The 14,398-nt window shown below is 39.4% G+C and overlaps 1 protein-coding gene across 3 annotated transcripts in view; it reads left to right on the top strand.

The window, feature by feature from the left end:
- LOC138958513 (eukaryotic elongation factor 2 kinase-like) overlaps window positions 1–10,750 on the top strand; it is a 29,825-nt gene extending 19,075 nt beyond the window's left edge. For all 3 annotated transcript variants that reach the window (XM_070329688.1, XM_070329690.1, XM_070329689.1), the window contains 4 exons: window positions 756–947; window positions 2,201–2,325; window positions 2,579–2,757; window positions 3,495–10,750. In XM_070329688.1, the coding sequence (XP_070185789.1) occupies window positions 756–947; window positions 2,201–2,325; window positions 2,579–2,757; window positions 3,495–3,604 (606 nt within the window). In that variant the 3' untranslated portion in view covers window positions 3,605–10,750. The remainder of the gene's footprint in view (window positions 1–755; window positions 948–2,200; window positions 2,326–2,578; window positions 2,758–3,494) is intronic.
- Window positions 10,751–14,398: the final 3,648 nt, after the last annotated feature.

The following is a 14,398-nucleotide window of genomic DNA, read 5'->3' on the forward strand; positions in this document are numbered from 1 at the left end:
TCCAACTGAACAGATTTGTAATTAACGTTTTTGAGACAGACACATTTAGAAAAAAGACCGTTTACTTCACATGCGATTGTATCGACTAAACATAAACACATTCATTGTTTTTTTTAACTAAGTGTGTTCATCTATCTCTGTTCTTTGGTTTCTAATGTACTTTTCACTGGATTTCTTTGAGTGTTTTTGTACTGGTGCCTTAGTCTATTGCAATGTGGCTAAAAAGGGAAATCGTGTCTGTCTCATTTCTCACGACCGACCTACCTTTTTCGCTGGTGGGGAATACAAACTTGACTTAAATTCGATCAAAGTTTATTTTTCATATGTAAATTCCGAAGACATTCGACACAGACCAGTGAAAATTCACGACTAAACAAAACGAAACATTTTATTTAATATCAAAGTCAGGGACATACCCGACTCTGAAGACTGTGAAACCTGTCTGTAGCTTAAATCTTTTCTTCCCTTTTCTCAATATGAAAGTCAGTCTCTCTCCAATGTTTGTACAGATTGGAAATATCAGATTATTGTAGCTTAAATCTTTTCTTCCCTTTTCTCAATATTAAAGTACATCTCTCTCCCATGTTTGTACAAATTCACCATGAGACGGCCAAGTACCAGGAGATTGTGTTGGTACCAAATCAAAAGCAGTTTCTTTCTTTGAAAGTAAAGAACAAAAGTGTATCAGCTTATTTGAGATTCAATCTTTTCTTCTCTTAATTCAAAATAAAAGTGTCTCTCCCATGTTTGAACAGATTCACCACGAGATGGCCAAGTACCACGAGATTGGTCGTTTCTCTGTGGATGAGGGGGACGAGACGGACTGGGAAGCTGCCCTGTTCCACGAAGAGCATGCCGCTCAGCTGGGAGTGCTGGAAGCCATCGTCACGCTGGCCAGGCTCCACCTGGACATGCAGAGAGATGTTCTGGTCAACTGCACTGTTAAGGTCAGTTCTGGTGATGTGTTGACGTTTTTTCTCTGTACTTGAGCGGAGCTGAGGTGGATAAATGATGCAGCTGAATGCCTTGCTGAATTGAAGCAGTAAGTGACGGGCGCAGTGGCGTGGTGGTAAGACGTCGGCCTCTTAATCGGGAGGTCGTGAGTTCGAATCCCGGTCGCTGCCGCCTGGTGGGTTAAGAGTGGAGATTTGTCCGATCTCCCAGGTCAACTTATGTGCAGACCTGCTAGTGACTTAACCCCCTTCGTGTGTACACGCAAGCACAAGACCAAGTGCGCACAGAAAAGATCCTGTAATCCATGTCGGAGTTCGATGGGTTATGGAAACACGAAAATACCCAGCATGCCTACTCAACGAAAGCGGAGTGAAGCTGACTATGCTCTGAGTATAGTTTGGGGAACCCAAATGGGCAAATGAGCTCACACGTAACCAGAAAATTCTGGAACGCTGAAGAAGAAGAAGAAGCAGTAAGTATCTGGCAGTGTCTCACTATTTCATTGATGTTGTAAGAGTTCAGTGTGGTTTGCAAAGATCCGAATTGTGGGGTTGCTTCGATTCACAGATCAAATTGTAGTATTTTGTTTCACTGAGCAAATGGTAATACTACAGTGGAACCCCCCTATTAAGACCCCCCAAGTTAAGACTCCCTCCCTTTTCAGATCATGTTTTCTCAGATTTTCTGTTGATAACCTGTGTAGATTTACTCCCATTTTAAGACTCCCTCCTTTAGACCTGATTTTATCTCCCACAATTCCGAGAGGAATGGGTCACGTGAGATAGAACGCGGAATACGTCACTGAACGAATGGATTTCGTCCTGTGAAGACGGGTTGGTGCACTGTCTATCTTTTGCTTTGCTTTCCTTTTTCTCTAACCTTTCTCTGTACAAGTTTTAGTTGTAGGTTAGTTGAAGTTGACTATTTTGATTGTTTATCATTGTGTCAACTTGCAAGGTAAGGAAACAGTTTGGAGTTTTCGGTGTTTGTTTGGTTTTGAACCGGGAACGCGTAGTTTCGCGTATGAATTTTATTCGTCGAAGCTAACACATGGAAATGTTAATGATTTTTGCAGGTCTTAAAAGGGGGCTCCACTGTACTTGGATTCACTGAAGAAACTCCTCTGCTGAGACAGCATTTTTGTCTGTGTCTGAGTTCATGTTACCTTTAAATTCGGAGACCATGAGTCACATGCTGTTGTTTGGTGTATTTCTAGTTGTGTTAATGATGTTTTTCTGGGTTACAGCAAACAGGAGATAACACAAACATCGGCCTGGATTACATGCTGCTAGCGGCGGAGGCTGGTGACCGCAGTGCTATGATCTACATGGCCAGGGCCTTTGACACAGGGGACAATCTGGGTACCCACAGGTAAGCATGGCAGGAGGAATGAATGGAAAATAATGGCATTTTTTTTAGCAGAAGGAAAATATACAGGGGGGGGGGGAGAGAGAGAGAGAGAGAAAATCTGAGAAAGTAGGGTCTTATAACTGAGGGAGCTTTAAATCAGGGGAGTCTTGAAAACTATGCAAAAATCGATTCGTGGGGACTGTACTCTTGTGTGAAACACTGTAACAGAGGAATGCAAACCACTCGACCCAACACGCTCTTTGCCAATCTTCAGGTCCAGGTCATGGGAGGATGCAATCCACTGGTACGGCGCAGCCGTGGCCAAGATCCAACATGACGAGGGGGGAGAGTACGACTCCACCATGGAGGACCCCCCTTTCCTGCTGATGGGCCGACAGGCAGAGATCTACCTGGAGGGGGGGCATGGGCTGGACAAGAACCCTTCCAATGCTGGTAAGGCTTGTTCATTTTCTGCCTCTCTTCTTTTTATTTATGTGTATCCTACATAAAGGATGCAGCAGTCCCTGCAGTGTACGGCCCCCGGCGGGAGTGGACACCTGACATGTACGGACAGATTTGCTAAGCACAGAGTGTTTTTCAATGATAATTGCACCTGCCAAACGTGGACGCGGACACTCATTTTTGGTCCCAACTGTAGGTCATACCTGCAATGTGCGGACAGACGGTCAGCATTTCAATATTTTAAAAAAGCAATTTGTGTAAATCTGGTTCGACACAGCAAGCCATGTAGTATTCTCTATTTTTGTGTATGTTGGGTTCAGACAGACTGATAGTGTGGGAAACATATTACAATTGTCAAATGTGTACTGCAGTCATAGGACAGGGGAGGTAATAAACTTGGGACATTTATGTTTCAAAGCCATATGTGTATTTGTAGCTTTTGTTTTCTTCTTTTTGTGTGTGTGTGGGGGTGGGGATTGAATGCTGACCCTTGTTGAAAAGAACAGATGTGCAATATCTGGTGATCAAGAATATGTTGGCCATGTGGGAAGTACGTCAGTCGAGTGAACTTCGAGGCCGTTCCATGCACCTGTGAAGTTGTGTGTGTGCTTCAGGAACAGTAACAGCCTGTTGTCCAAATTTTCAAGTGGAACACTTTATTATTGACAGATTTGGTTATTTTCAAATGGACCACTTTGTGATTGACTGATTTTGTTTGTATTTTTCAGCGGAACTGTTTGAGAAGGCGGCGGAGTCTGCGACAGAAGCCATGAAAGGACGTCTAGCCAACAAGTACTTCATGCAGGCGGAGGAGGCGTGGGGCCAGGTGGAGGAGTGAGCCCTTCACCCCTCTCCTGCCGGGACCACGGCTGCCATCAAAGTGATTCACAAATACAGCCGACCGGTTTGCTGCTGTGCCATGCTGAATTGATTATGGCAGTTGTTGCAGCAGCGACAGGTTCCAGCAGGCATCGCTCCTTTGGAAAATGACTGAGCTTTTGCGTTGTGCCATTTGAAGTCTGTCTGACTGCACAAAGTCAGAATGTGAAAGGTGGACTGTGAAAGTATATCGGTCGAACAGTGCTTAGCCTATGTGTATAAGACCAGTGACTTCCAGTCCACCTGATTGGACAGAGTCAGAATGTAAAGGCTGAACAGTGAAGCGAAACCAGTTGAACAACTCTAGCCTGTATCGGTGAAGTTAAGAGACTTCCGGTGCGCCAGGGTCTGCATTAATGAATGTAAGAAGCAAGTTGTGCTTGCTTGTTGCTTGGGACAGTGCCCTATACCTCTGTAGAGATGCCTAGTGTTTTTGAAACACTGATCAAGTGAAGCAGATATGTGTGCCCCTAGCTGGGCTATATCATGCTTAATAGTTGGACTGTACTGCTTCACATCTACAGAGGGGGCAGGGAATTGCTGATTGAGTGAGCACTTTGTCAGTTTGTGTTATTTTAACAGCGAATAAACCAAGAAGATTTCAGCGGCCCTGATCCTGATGCATGAAAATTAATGTGAAAGAGAATGGAGAACAGGGTGGTGATTTTAAGTGCAAGTCAAGAAAATGTGCCTGTGCAATTTGCATCTCTAGAAAGGATTGCCAAAAGGCTGTAGGCAAAAACTGATGTCTCATTTTTGTTTAAGAAGAGAAAAGATGATTTGAAGTTTAACTGCCACAGGAATATATAATAAATACTGGATATTCTGCTCATTTGTGGGTTTTTCTTCTGTCTATGAATAAAAAGCAGACCACATTGCAGTGCCCTGCAGTTAAGCATTTGTTTTCATTCAGTATTTTAAAACAATTGCACAAATGTGATAGTCTTACCGATGCAGAAACTTTTTCTATTTTTGTCACTTATGCAACAAATTCTATGATAGTGACAGACAAATACTTTTCTAACTACTTTTTTATTTGAACATTCAGCTTTACAAAAGTTCACAAATGAAAATGTGGCATGTTTATGGCCCGACGCTTTTGACGGAATGTGATAACTTACTTCTTGGTAGCTCGAACACGTAACCCATGACTAAGTATTAATACCGTGCTAAAAATTAGTATCAATACTGCACTGGAGAAAAAAACACCACTAAAACAAGTGGGGAAAAAAACACAAAAAGCGCACAATAGTTACAATGATGGTCTTTATGCCTGTCACTGATCGAGATGGTTTCTGAACCCAGCTAAAGGTATCGGTCAAGAAACAGCTGTGCATCAAGTGATTGATGTTAAAATCCGGAGAAAATAAACAAGCCCAAGAAAAACTATATGTCTGATTTTGTTGTGCTGGTAAAGGAAAAGCAGGGATGGCCAAATCTCAACATTTTAACTCGCCAACCGAGCAAGTGACTTCAAGAAAGTTACTTGCCCACCAGAAATGTTGCTAAGCCCAGTACATACCACAGTTGCTGCATCTGCAGTGTTTATATGGCTTTGAAACTCGATATTACAACCAAAAGAGTTGCATTGGACCACAATTTTCACTGGCCAACCGGATTTTTATTGGTGGTTTCTACTAGCCCGGCGGATTTTTTACTGGCGATATCCATGCCAGAGTCTTCAAGAAAATCAATTTTGTGAAAATGTGCAACAAGACAAAGCCACAAAAGTGACTGTAAAATCCCTGGAAGATTTCTGTGAAATACAGGATTGGCAATGTTATCACTGAATCAGTCTGGAGACAGTGAAAGTGGTTTGGTTGTAAATAAGCATTCTGAAAATGATTCTGAATTGTGTTCAATGTTGAAAAAGCATGCTAGTGACTTTTCATATCTAGTTTTTGTACAGATGTGTTTGTTTTATGTGTAGGCAGTGGCAGCTGCCTGTCATAGAAGAATACATACTGCTGTACTGTACATAGATACAAGTAATACAAGTAGATTGGTGCAACTTCATAAAAAGCACCAACAAATATAAAAAGCAACAAAAAAAATTAAATATGAAAAAAAGTTATGTTTTTTAATGCAAACAAAAAAATGAATAAAAAGAGAGAAAAAAATAACAAACGCCAGAAAACTTTTAAGGTACCGTCATTTCTAGCAGGAGTAAGTCAGGTGAGCCTAACAGCGGAACTCAAATTTTGCAGCAGTTGCAAGCACCATATGATTAGGACATGATATATTTTCAAATCCTAGCAATTGGTTCACAAGAACAGAAATTGTAGAAGACATTGTCCTAAAATTATTATTTCATCATTGCCCAAAGTGTGCAACCTGTAAATACGAGGTCATTTATAAAGTCTTTCTCTTTTGAGTTCTGATAGCTAGAACTTTTAAATTTGATAAAATTAATGTGAATGTACGTGGTATAATGCTTGAAGGTGCTGCAGAACTCGGGTTCACTGTGCAAGTCTCACGTGAAAAACTCTTTCTTGAAGTACAGTAGCTTGAGAAAAAAAATCCACGTTTATGTTCGCTTGTGTTCAGTTTGATTTTGTTTGTTTGATTGATCTCTTCATTGCTTTGAATAGTATTACATGTATTCGTTCAAGCATTGTGTCATGGACTGAAAACCAGGTATTGTCAGCATTTCATCTTGACATGTATCGCTTTTATTCACTGCAGTAACACATTACAGGTAAAGGTTTCTTTGTTGGTGTGTTACCTTTTTGATGGGGGTTAGTGAGGAGGATCATTGATTTTCTTGTGTGATAAGCCTTTTGCAACCATTGCTAAGGCCAAAACAAAAAAATAGTCTGTTTACGGTAACATAGGCAAAAGAAATAGGGTCGGTAGGTCGGGATTTTTTTTTTCTTCTAAAAAAACCCATATTTTTAAGTTATTTTGCCAAACTACAAAAAACAAATTCTTTTTTTTTTCCCAAATGCCAAAAAAAAGTCTTGGGTCGCACGAAAAAATAGGGTCGGTCGGGATACCGTAAACAGACTTTTTTTTGTGTGCCTAATGATGATGCCACTGCATCTAAAATCGTCATCACCACTGCTGTGTACTTTCTTTGGTTGGGTTTTCACCAATGATACCTTTATACTTTATTTTGGTGTTAGGTTTTCACCATACCTTTGCTTTCTTATTGTGTCTGTTGATTTCGCCGAAATTTCTTCATATTAATTTTAATCAGTGAACGTTATGACTGGAGTCACACGTCAACAAATTCGAACATTTAAAAGATTTGTATCAGATTCTTTGTTTTTACATATGTACCGCACAATTCAGTCACTGTGTATGCGTGAGAATGGACTACTCTCACTAGTACATTTGCTAAATGAAATAATATATGCAATTTGAACTTATTAAAACACGGGTTTCTGAAATTGAAAGAATCGAATCCAAAATCAAGCATTAATTTTCAAAGAAAAAGTTGTTGGTGTGGTTTCTTGTCATGGTACATTTTTCTTTTGATCTCCTTTCACTTTTGTGCCAAATTCATTGAAAGAAGTCCCTGAAGGATTGCAAAAAATACAAGTGATAGATTCAAAATTTGATTGTTTCCATACCATCTTCATGTTGATAGTTTCCATATTGTCTTCTTCATACCCATGGTTGTGGTGATTATGTTATGATTTCACACTCACTTTGGTGAATCGGGATTTGTGCACAACATTTGATATCATTCGTTTCTCCTCATATTTTCCTCCACATATTTACTTTTCTCACTTTCAAGCTTATGAAGTCAAGTTGACCGTAGAACTGAATCTCACACTCAGCTGATGTAAGGGAATTACTCCGGTGATCTTCTGGTACTAAATAGTGTGCCGAATGTTATCATTTTTTAAATCTGTTCTGCAGATACTTCTCTAGCAGATGATTTCTTTGCTTTGTGTCTGCTGTGACAGCAGTTTTCTTAATTAACAGACTGCAAAGTTAAACACGAGCTAGTAAAGCCTTTTTTTAATTTTTTTAACAGTGTTAGGCAGAGCTAAAATTCTATCCTAAATCTGTACCCCCTGCGGGTTAGGGGGAGTCCCATATTGGTTGGGACGAGAAAGAATTTACCCGATGCTCCCCAGCATGTCGTAAGAGGCGACTAACGGATTCTGTTTCTCCTTTTACCCTTGTTGAGTGTTTCTTGTATAGAATATAGTCAATTTTTGTAAAGATTTTAGTCAAGCAGTATGTAAGAAATGTTAAGTCCTTTGTACTGGAAACTTGCATTCTCACAGTAAGGTAATATATTGTACTACGTTGCAAGCCCCTGGAGCAAATTTTTGATTAGTGCTTTTGTGAACAAGAAACAATTAACAAGTGGCTCTATCCCATCTCCCCCCTTCCCCCGTCGCGATATAACCTTCGTGGTTGAAAACGACGTAAAACACCAAATAAAGAAAGATCCTAAATCTGTTAATGTTCTCAGTTTCATGGTGTAGTTTGGCTCTGAAGGATAGAGCTATACCAGACGATGCCGTTTTCCTTGGTTGGACTTGCTCCTTCTCTGTCCCGACCTTTGAGGTGATCAAAACCTTTCCTTTGTGATAATACCTCTGTCCCTGCCTACCATGAACCAGTGGGCAGAGGTTTCATGTATGAGTTTTTTCTTTCTGTTTCTTGCATTTAAACTTTCAAGCATCCTGCTTTTTGGGTCAGGATTTCAGCATAATGCAGTATCTTTCTTGTTTTTAGTGCTGGAATTGTGATGAACAATTTTAAAAGGTTTGCATAATGCTTAGTTCATCTAGCTTGGGTGCAGGTGAGATCTGTTTTTTGGTGTAACCTGAAATTCATGCCTATTTCATTATCTCTCATTGTTAGTATAATCAATTAATGTTTCATTCAAAGCACCAGCACAGTTTGCCATATTCTGTCATCATTATTTTTTCAATTAAAACCAGTTATGCACATAATCATCCTTCCGTTTTTTCACTTTTGTATGTGTTTGCCTATAACTATAAGCTGATTTTTAGCAACTTTTAGTGATTCTAAATCACATCTACCACACAAAGGGCAATATAGACTGAACTAACTGTCTGTTGGTATTATGTTTATTGCATCACATTTTTCTTGCTGTGCATGCACTGAAATGTATGGGTTTTTTTGTTGTTGGGTTGTCAGCAAGTTTTTCAGCCAAAGTTTGCCATTTGGTTTGGCAAGGACTGTTTGTGAAAACCAGAGGACTGTTTGCATGGCATGTACAAATACGCTGCATGCAGTTTGTTGTCATGCTTTTGAAAGATATATATCTTATGTTCACAAGATACATCTTATGTTCACCTGGCATCAGTCTATTTCACATCTGAACTGTCAGACAAAAGTGACATTATTCTCTGGCAGTTCTGACTGTTCAGCTGACCGATTATTTCCTTGTCAAAACATGGTTAATTAACTCTTTAAAATGTTCCTCATTATTATCTTTCTCCTTGCTCAGACTAGCTGGTATCCTAGGGCGCAACCGATTAGCCAGCAGTAGCATATATCACATGTACCTTCTTCCCAGGTGTTTGTATTCTCAAGCATTGTTCTCTGGTAATAACACTAAAAATTAGTGCTTGAGAATTGGTAAATGTGCTATTTTCATTTGATGCACAAACATTTTGAGGCTTTGTGTAACAATGAAAGCAGTGGAAATGAAACCTCCTTTGATTAACTGTTGGATCGCGGATTACGACTTACTTAAATTCTAGTTGTAATTGTTACAGTTAGCAGGTAGCTCGTTGGTAAACATATGAAACTTTTGCTTTGATCATGAGACAAAAGAGATGAAGACACTTGATCTTTTCTCTGCTTTCCACTCCACACAAATACTCTGCTTTCTATTAAGCTGCCTCTTTTTTTTCTGTGACTCTGTGCTTGCCACATTCCAGAAAGGTTTCATTGGCGACTGTTCCCGTTGCAACTGCTTGCGATGAATTCCTCAATTGATGCCTTTGCTCAATAACCACTTTCCGTGAGGGGGCATTAAACTGCTTTAAGTTGTGTGTGTTTTTGATAACAAATTGCAGCTACTTGATAACAAGTTTTCCCATGAGATTGAATTAACAGATTTGTTGGTCTTATTTTCTCCTATTTTTTTTTAGTAAAATTTGTGTTTGTTTGTTTCATTTTAATTTATAAGAATTAACTGTCTCTTTTTAAGTACGTCTTTTAATACATATTTTTTTAAACAGATTTAAGTAAGACAACGCATACTGTTGATTGCTGAGACTAAACTTTGCAGTTTCCTTCTTTCTTTTTTTATTTCTTTTTTTAATTTTTAATTTTGTTTGCCTGTTGATGCTGTGGTCTTTGTAAAATTCTCTTGTAAGTTTGTTGTTTGCTTCCGTTTTTGTGTGTTTTGTTTTTGTTTTTGAATGTCCAAGTGTGTGCCTTTGTGTGTGTATGAATGTGAGAGGACAAAATAGCATTTTCTCCACAGACGAAAAAAAAACCTTGACTGGAAGTTGTACAATAATGTAAATAGTTGATGAATAATGGTTCTACCCATAAAAAAATAACTAATAGGCAGATGTGACTTGTTACATTTCCTGACGCTTTTCTTTGTGAACGTTTCAATTTGTAGTCTTGGTAGTGTTTAGTTGTTTGGATTCATTACTTTTGAGGTCATATTAATGTCAGTCATTTTTTTTTTTTTTTTAAATGCGGTGGCATATCATTGGTGGCGGTCTTTTAAGCTTCCACTGACTAAGACGTTTTTTAATCAAACAAAATGGGGTAATGCACAGATGTGTTCTTTTGTCTGGCAGTACAAAGATGTCTTTGATTACTGCACTGCAGTTCTCATTGACAGAAATTGCAGATTGTTAGGAATTTTTGAGCGATACCTAACAGAATTAACATTGACAAAATGCTTCACCCAGCCCTGTCAGTGGAAGCTAAAGTGTTGAGGAAAAGGAATCTATCACATTGTTTTATATTGAGATTGTGAATGTGAATGTTTTAAACGAACCACAAAGAATTGACAATTTTGTTGTCTTTGTATTTTCATATTTTTTAATTCTGGCATTTGTGAAATGTGGATTGTTTGAGTTTGTCTTTCTTCACAAGATTGCTTTGTGCAGGGTTTGAATTCAATAAAGAAACAAAATAAAAGCGAGTACTTTAGCTGTGTATGTGTGACTTGTGTATGGCATCACGTAATGCTGACGCTCTATGTGTGTATGCATGTGTTTGTAAAGCTAAATGAGAAATTATCCCGAAAGGGTGATCTAAAGTTTGTCCTTTATATTTTAAATATTCAAAGTGACCAAAAAAAGACTAATAAGCGGATTTGAAAGAGGGGGAGCTTCCGAAAGGTTGGTCTTGTCAAGCTTATCGATAGCATCCTCTCTCTTCTCTCTCTCTCTCTCTCTCGCTCTTGCTCTCTGGTTTTCTGTTCTTTTCTTTTTTGTGTTTGCTTGTTTGGAGTAACAAAAGGCTACATATACCCTAAAACGGAAACCGCGACAGCCTTATTTAGAAAGAAGCACCCGGACAAAAAAATGTGAAAATATACATTTAGCTTGCATTCAAAATTTGAAAAGTTTGTCGGTGAATCGCAGTGGCAGACAGTGGGTTCTAAAGGAAATACCACAGACTGTCGTGGGCTTGTAACAAAAAACAAGTCGCGTAAGGCGAAATTACTACATTTAGTCAAGCTGTGGAACTCACAAAATGAAAGTGAACGCACTGCATTTTTTCACAATGACCGTAGTCCGCTGCTTGTGCAAAACGGAGTGAAACTGACGAGCCTGTTCAGCGCGGTAGTGGTTTCGCTGTGCTGCATAGCACGCTTTTCTGTACCTTTCTTCGTTTTAACTTTCTGAGCGTGTTTTTAATCCAAACATATCATTTCTTTATGTTTTTGGAATCAGGAACCACCAAGGAATAAGTTGAAATTGTTTTTAAATCGATTTCGAAAATTTAATTTTGATCATAATTTTCATATTTTTAATTTTCAGAGCTTGTTTTTAATCCAAATATAACATATTTATATGTTTTTGGAATCAGGAAATGATGTAGAATAAGATGAACGTAAATTTGGATCGTTTTATGTAAAAAAAAAAAAAAAAAAAAATTATTAAAATTTTTAGATTTTTAATGACCAAAGTCATTAATTAATTTTTAAGCCACCAAGCTGAAATGCAATACCGAAGTCCGGCCTTCGTCGAAGATTGCTTTACAGAAATTTCAATCAATTTGATTGAAAAATGAGGGTGTGACAGTGCCGCCTCAACTTTGACAAAAAGCCGGATATGACGTCATCAAAAGTATTTATCAAAAAAAAGAAAAAAACGTCCGGGGATATCATTCCCAGGAACTCTCATGTAAAATTTCATAAAGATCGGTCCAGTAGTTTGGTCTGAATCGCTCTACACACACGCACAGACACACACACACACACACCGGCACACACACACACACACACACACACACACACACACACACACACATACGACCCTCGTCTCGACTCCCCCCTCTACGTTAAAACATTTAGTCAAAACTTGACTAAATGTAAAAAGAGGCGTCCGGGGCAGCGGGAGATCTTTCCTAATAAGCTGATTCGTTTATCACTCCCACACTGCTCATACAAGACAGAACCATCCTGAACTCAGGTCAAAATGAGTTCGGCTCATTCTCTCCCTGACTCTGGACGCTACAGTCCTACGCGAATCTATCAAAACAAAAATACAGAGTTATCTCCCATATGGTTTTCGCGAGCACTGATCTAAATTTGAGATCAGTGTTCACTTTGACAGTGATCTCCGTTCTGTTCTACACATGTATGATAAAGACATCGTTCTAAGGTCAAAACAAGTAGAAATTTTGGGACTGCTGCCGGAAGGAGACCGTAATATATGGTTTCATCACTGTCAGCTGGTTACAGAAAAAATCGTCTGCTCCAGCCGGTTAGCGCCGAAACCATAGATATCCCTTGACCGAAACCAAACGGTGATTATCACGTGACACTTCTGCCATATTTAGAGTTGTTTGCACAGTAAATACAGCCGCGAAAAATAGCTCGCTTGAAACTGTCTTACATATCAATTCCTTTGTAATTTAAAAATTACAAAACACCATGAAAAATCATTATTGACGATCGCGAATCTGCTTACAAAAAGCTCTAAATATGTTAAAAAATAAAATAAAATAAAAATATAAACCAGACAAGGAAACTCAAGGCATCCTAGCCGAACTCATTTTGACCTGAGTTCAGGATGAGACAGAACATGCATGATGTTTTATGACACAAGCTTGACCCCAAGCGCCCTTCGTGTCGACGATGGGTTGTTGTTGTTTTTTGCTGGATATTTACTAGTCGGAAATCATTTGTCTTCTTCGAAGGACACGTGATGCACATCTTGCCAGGAATCAACGGCGCTGAAGTAGCTGCGCCTTATACAGTGGACACCACCACCACCCCCTCCATCCATTTGAAGACACCCCCCTCCCCCCTCCTCTATTACCAGACCACCCTCCTCAGTTTAAGACCCTAGTTCTCTGTTACTATCAGCGTGGGTTCAACCCCCAAGTTCGGCGCGGGATGTGTGTCCCAGAGTCAACTTTGTGCAGACTCTCCTCGGTGTCCGAACACCCCCGTGTGCACGCATGCGCACGATAAAGATCCCAGGGTCACAGCGAAAGCCTCAGGCCTTGGAAACACGAATACATGCATGCAAAAATATGAAGCTCGGGTGTCCGTTCGGCCAACAGCCAATAAAGTAACCATTTCAGCACTGACCCAAGACGACCCAACCCGGTCCCTTGCCCATTTCAGGTCTCCTCTAGCAGCCGGCAGCCAGCTGTCTACATTCCCCCCCCCCCCCCCCCCCCCTGCATTTTTATTTTGTATTTTCATACAAAGCCGGGTTTTCCCGTGTAACATGCCCCTAATGGCTTTGCCGTGAGGGCGTAAAACTTACATTTTCTCTACCCTAGTTCTCCATATTTTCTGTTTATAGCGTCTGTAAGTGTACCTCCATTTTGAGACCTGTTTTTTTCTCCGTAGCTTTTGAGATCTTTGAAGGGGGGTTGAAATGTAAATGCATTTGTAAGGCCATAGATTAGAGCGATTTCCCCGCAGGTTAAGATTTATTTTATTGTATATATAGACCAAGGACTACTTAGTTTAGTAGTACCCAATATTGACGGACTGTGTGATGATATCTTCGAGATTTTGATATCACTGTCGAAACAGACCAATAGCAGAAGATATCATCACACAGTCAGTCAATGTTAGATATATTGCTAATTCTCTGGACATTTTGTATTTACTGTAAAGAAATTACAAAAGTATGTGTCTCAGTTTTGGCTGTTCCATATCCCTCCCTCTGATTATTATTTCTTTTTGTTCACTCTTTTCTTGTACTTTTCAGTATTTCAAAATGTCTTTTCTTTCAAAAAGTCTTTAGTCACTTGCTCAACTAAATTCTGGGATCATTACATTTTCATATATATTTGTTTGTTTTTAAATTTAGGTGTTTTTGTTTTTGAAGTGGGGAAGCAATAAAGAGGTCGTCGATATCAAAACTGATATCGACGGAAATGTCGTCGATATCACTTTTACAATGAGCTCAGTTTTGCCCAATTGACCAATGGAAATCCACGTTACATATGAAATAGCAATATTCCTTGATATAGACATAAAAACGTAAACCTTCAACTGTACGCTGAGAGAACACGTACATGGCCAACGGCAAGAGCCGCCGTAGTGTACACACACACCAAATTAAACAAAATTCAGACGACGTTCTATTCAAGTCAT

Source organism: Littorina saxatilis, linkage group LG2 (assembly GCF_037325665.1).
Source record: "Littorina saxatilis isolate snail1 linkage group LG2, US_GU_Lsax_2.0, whole genome shotgun sequence".
NCBI lineage: Eukaryota > Metazoa > Mollusca > Gastropoda > Littorinimorpha > Littorinidae > Littorina > Littorina saxatilis.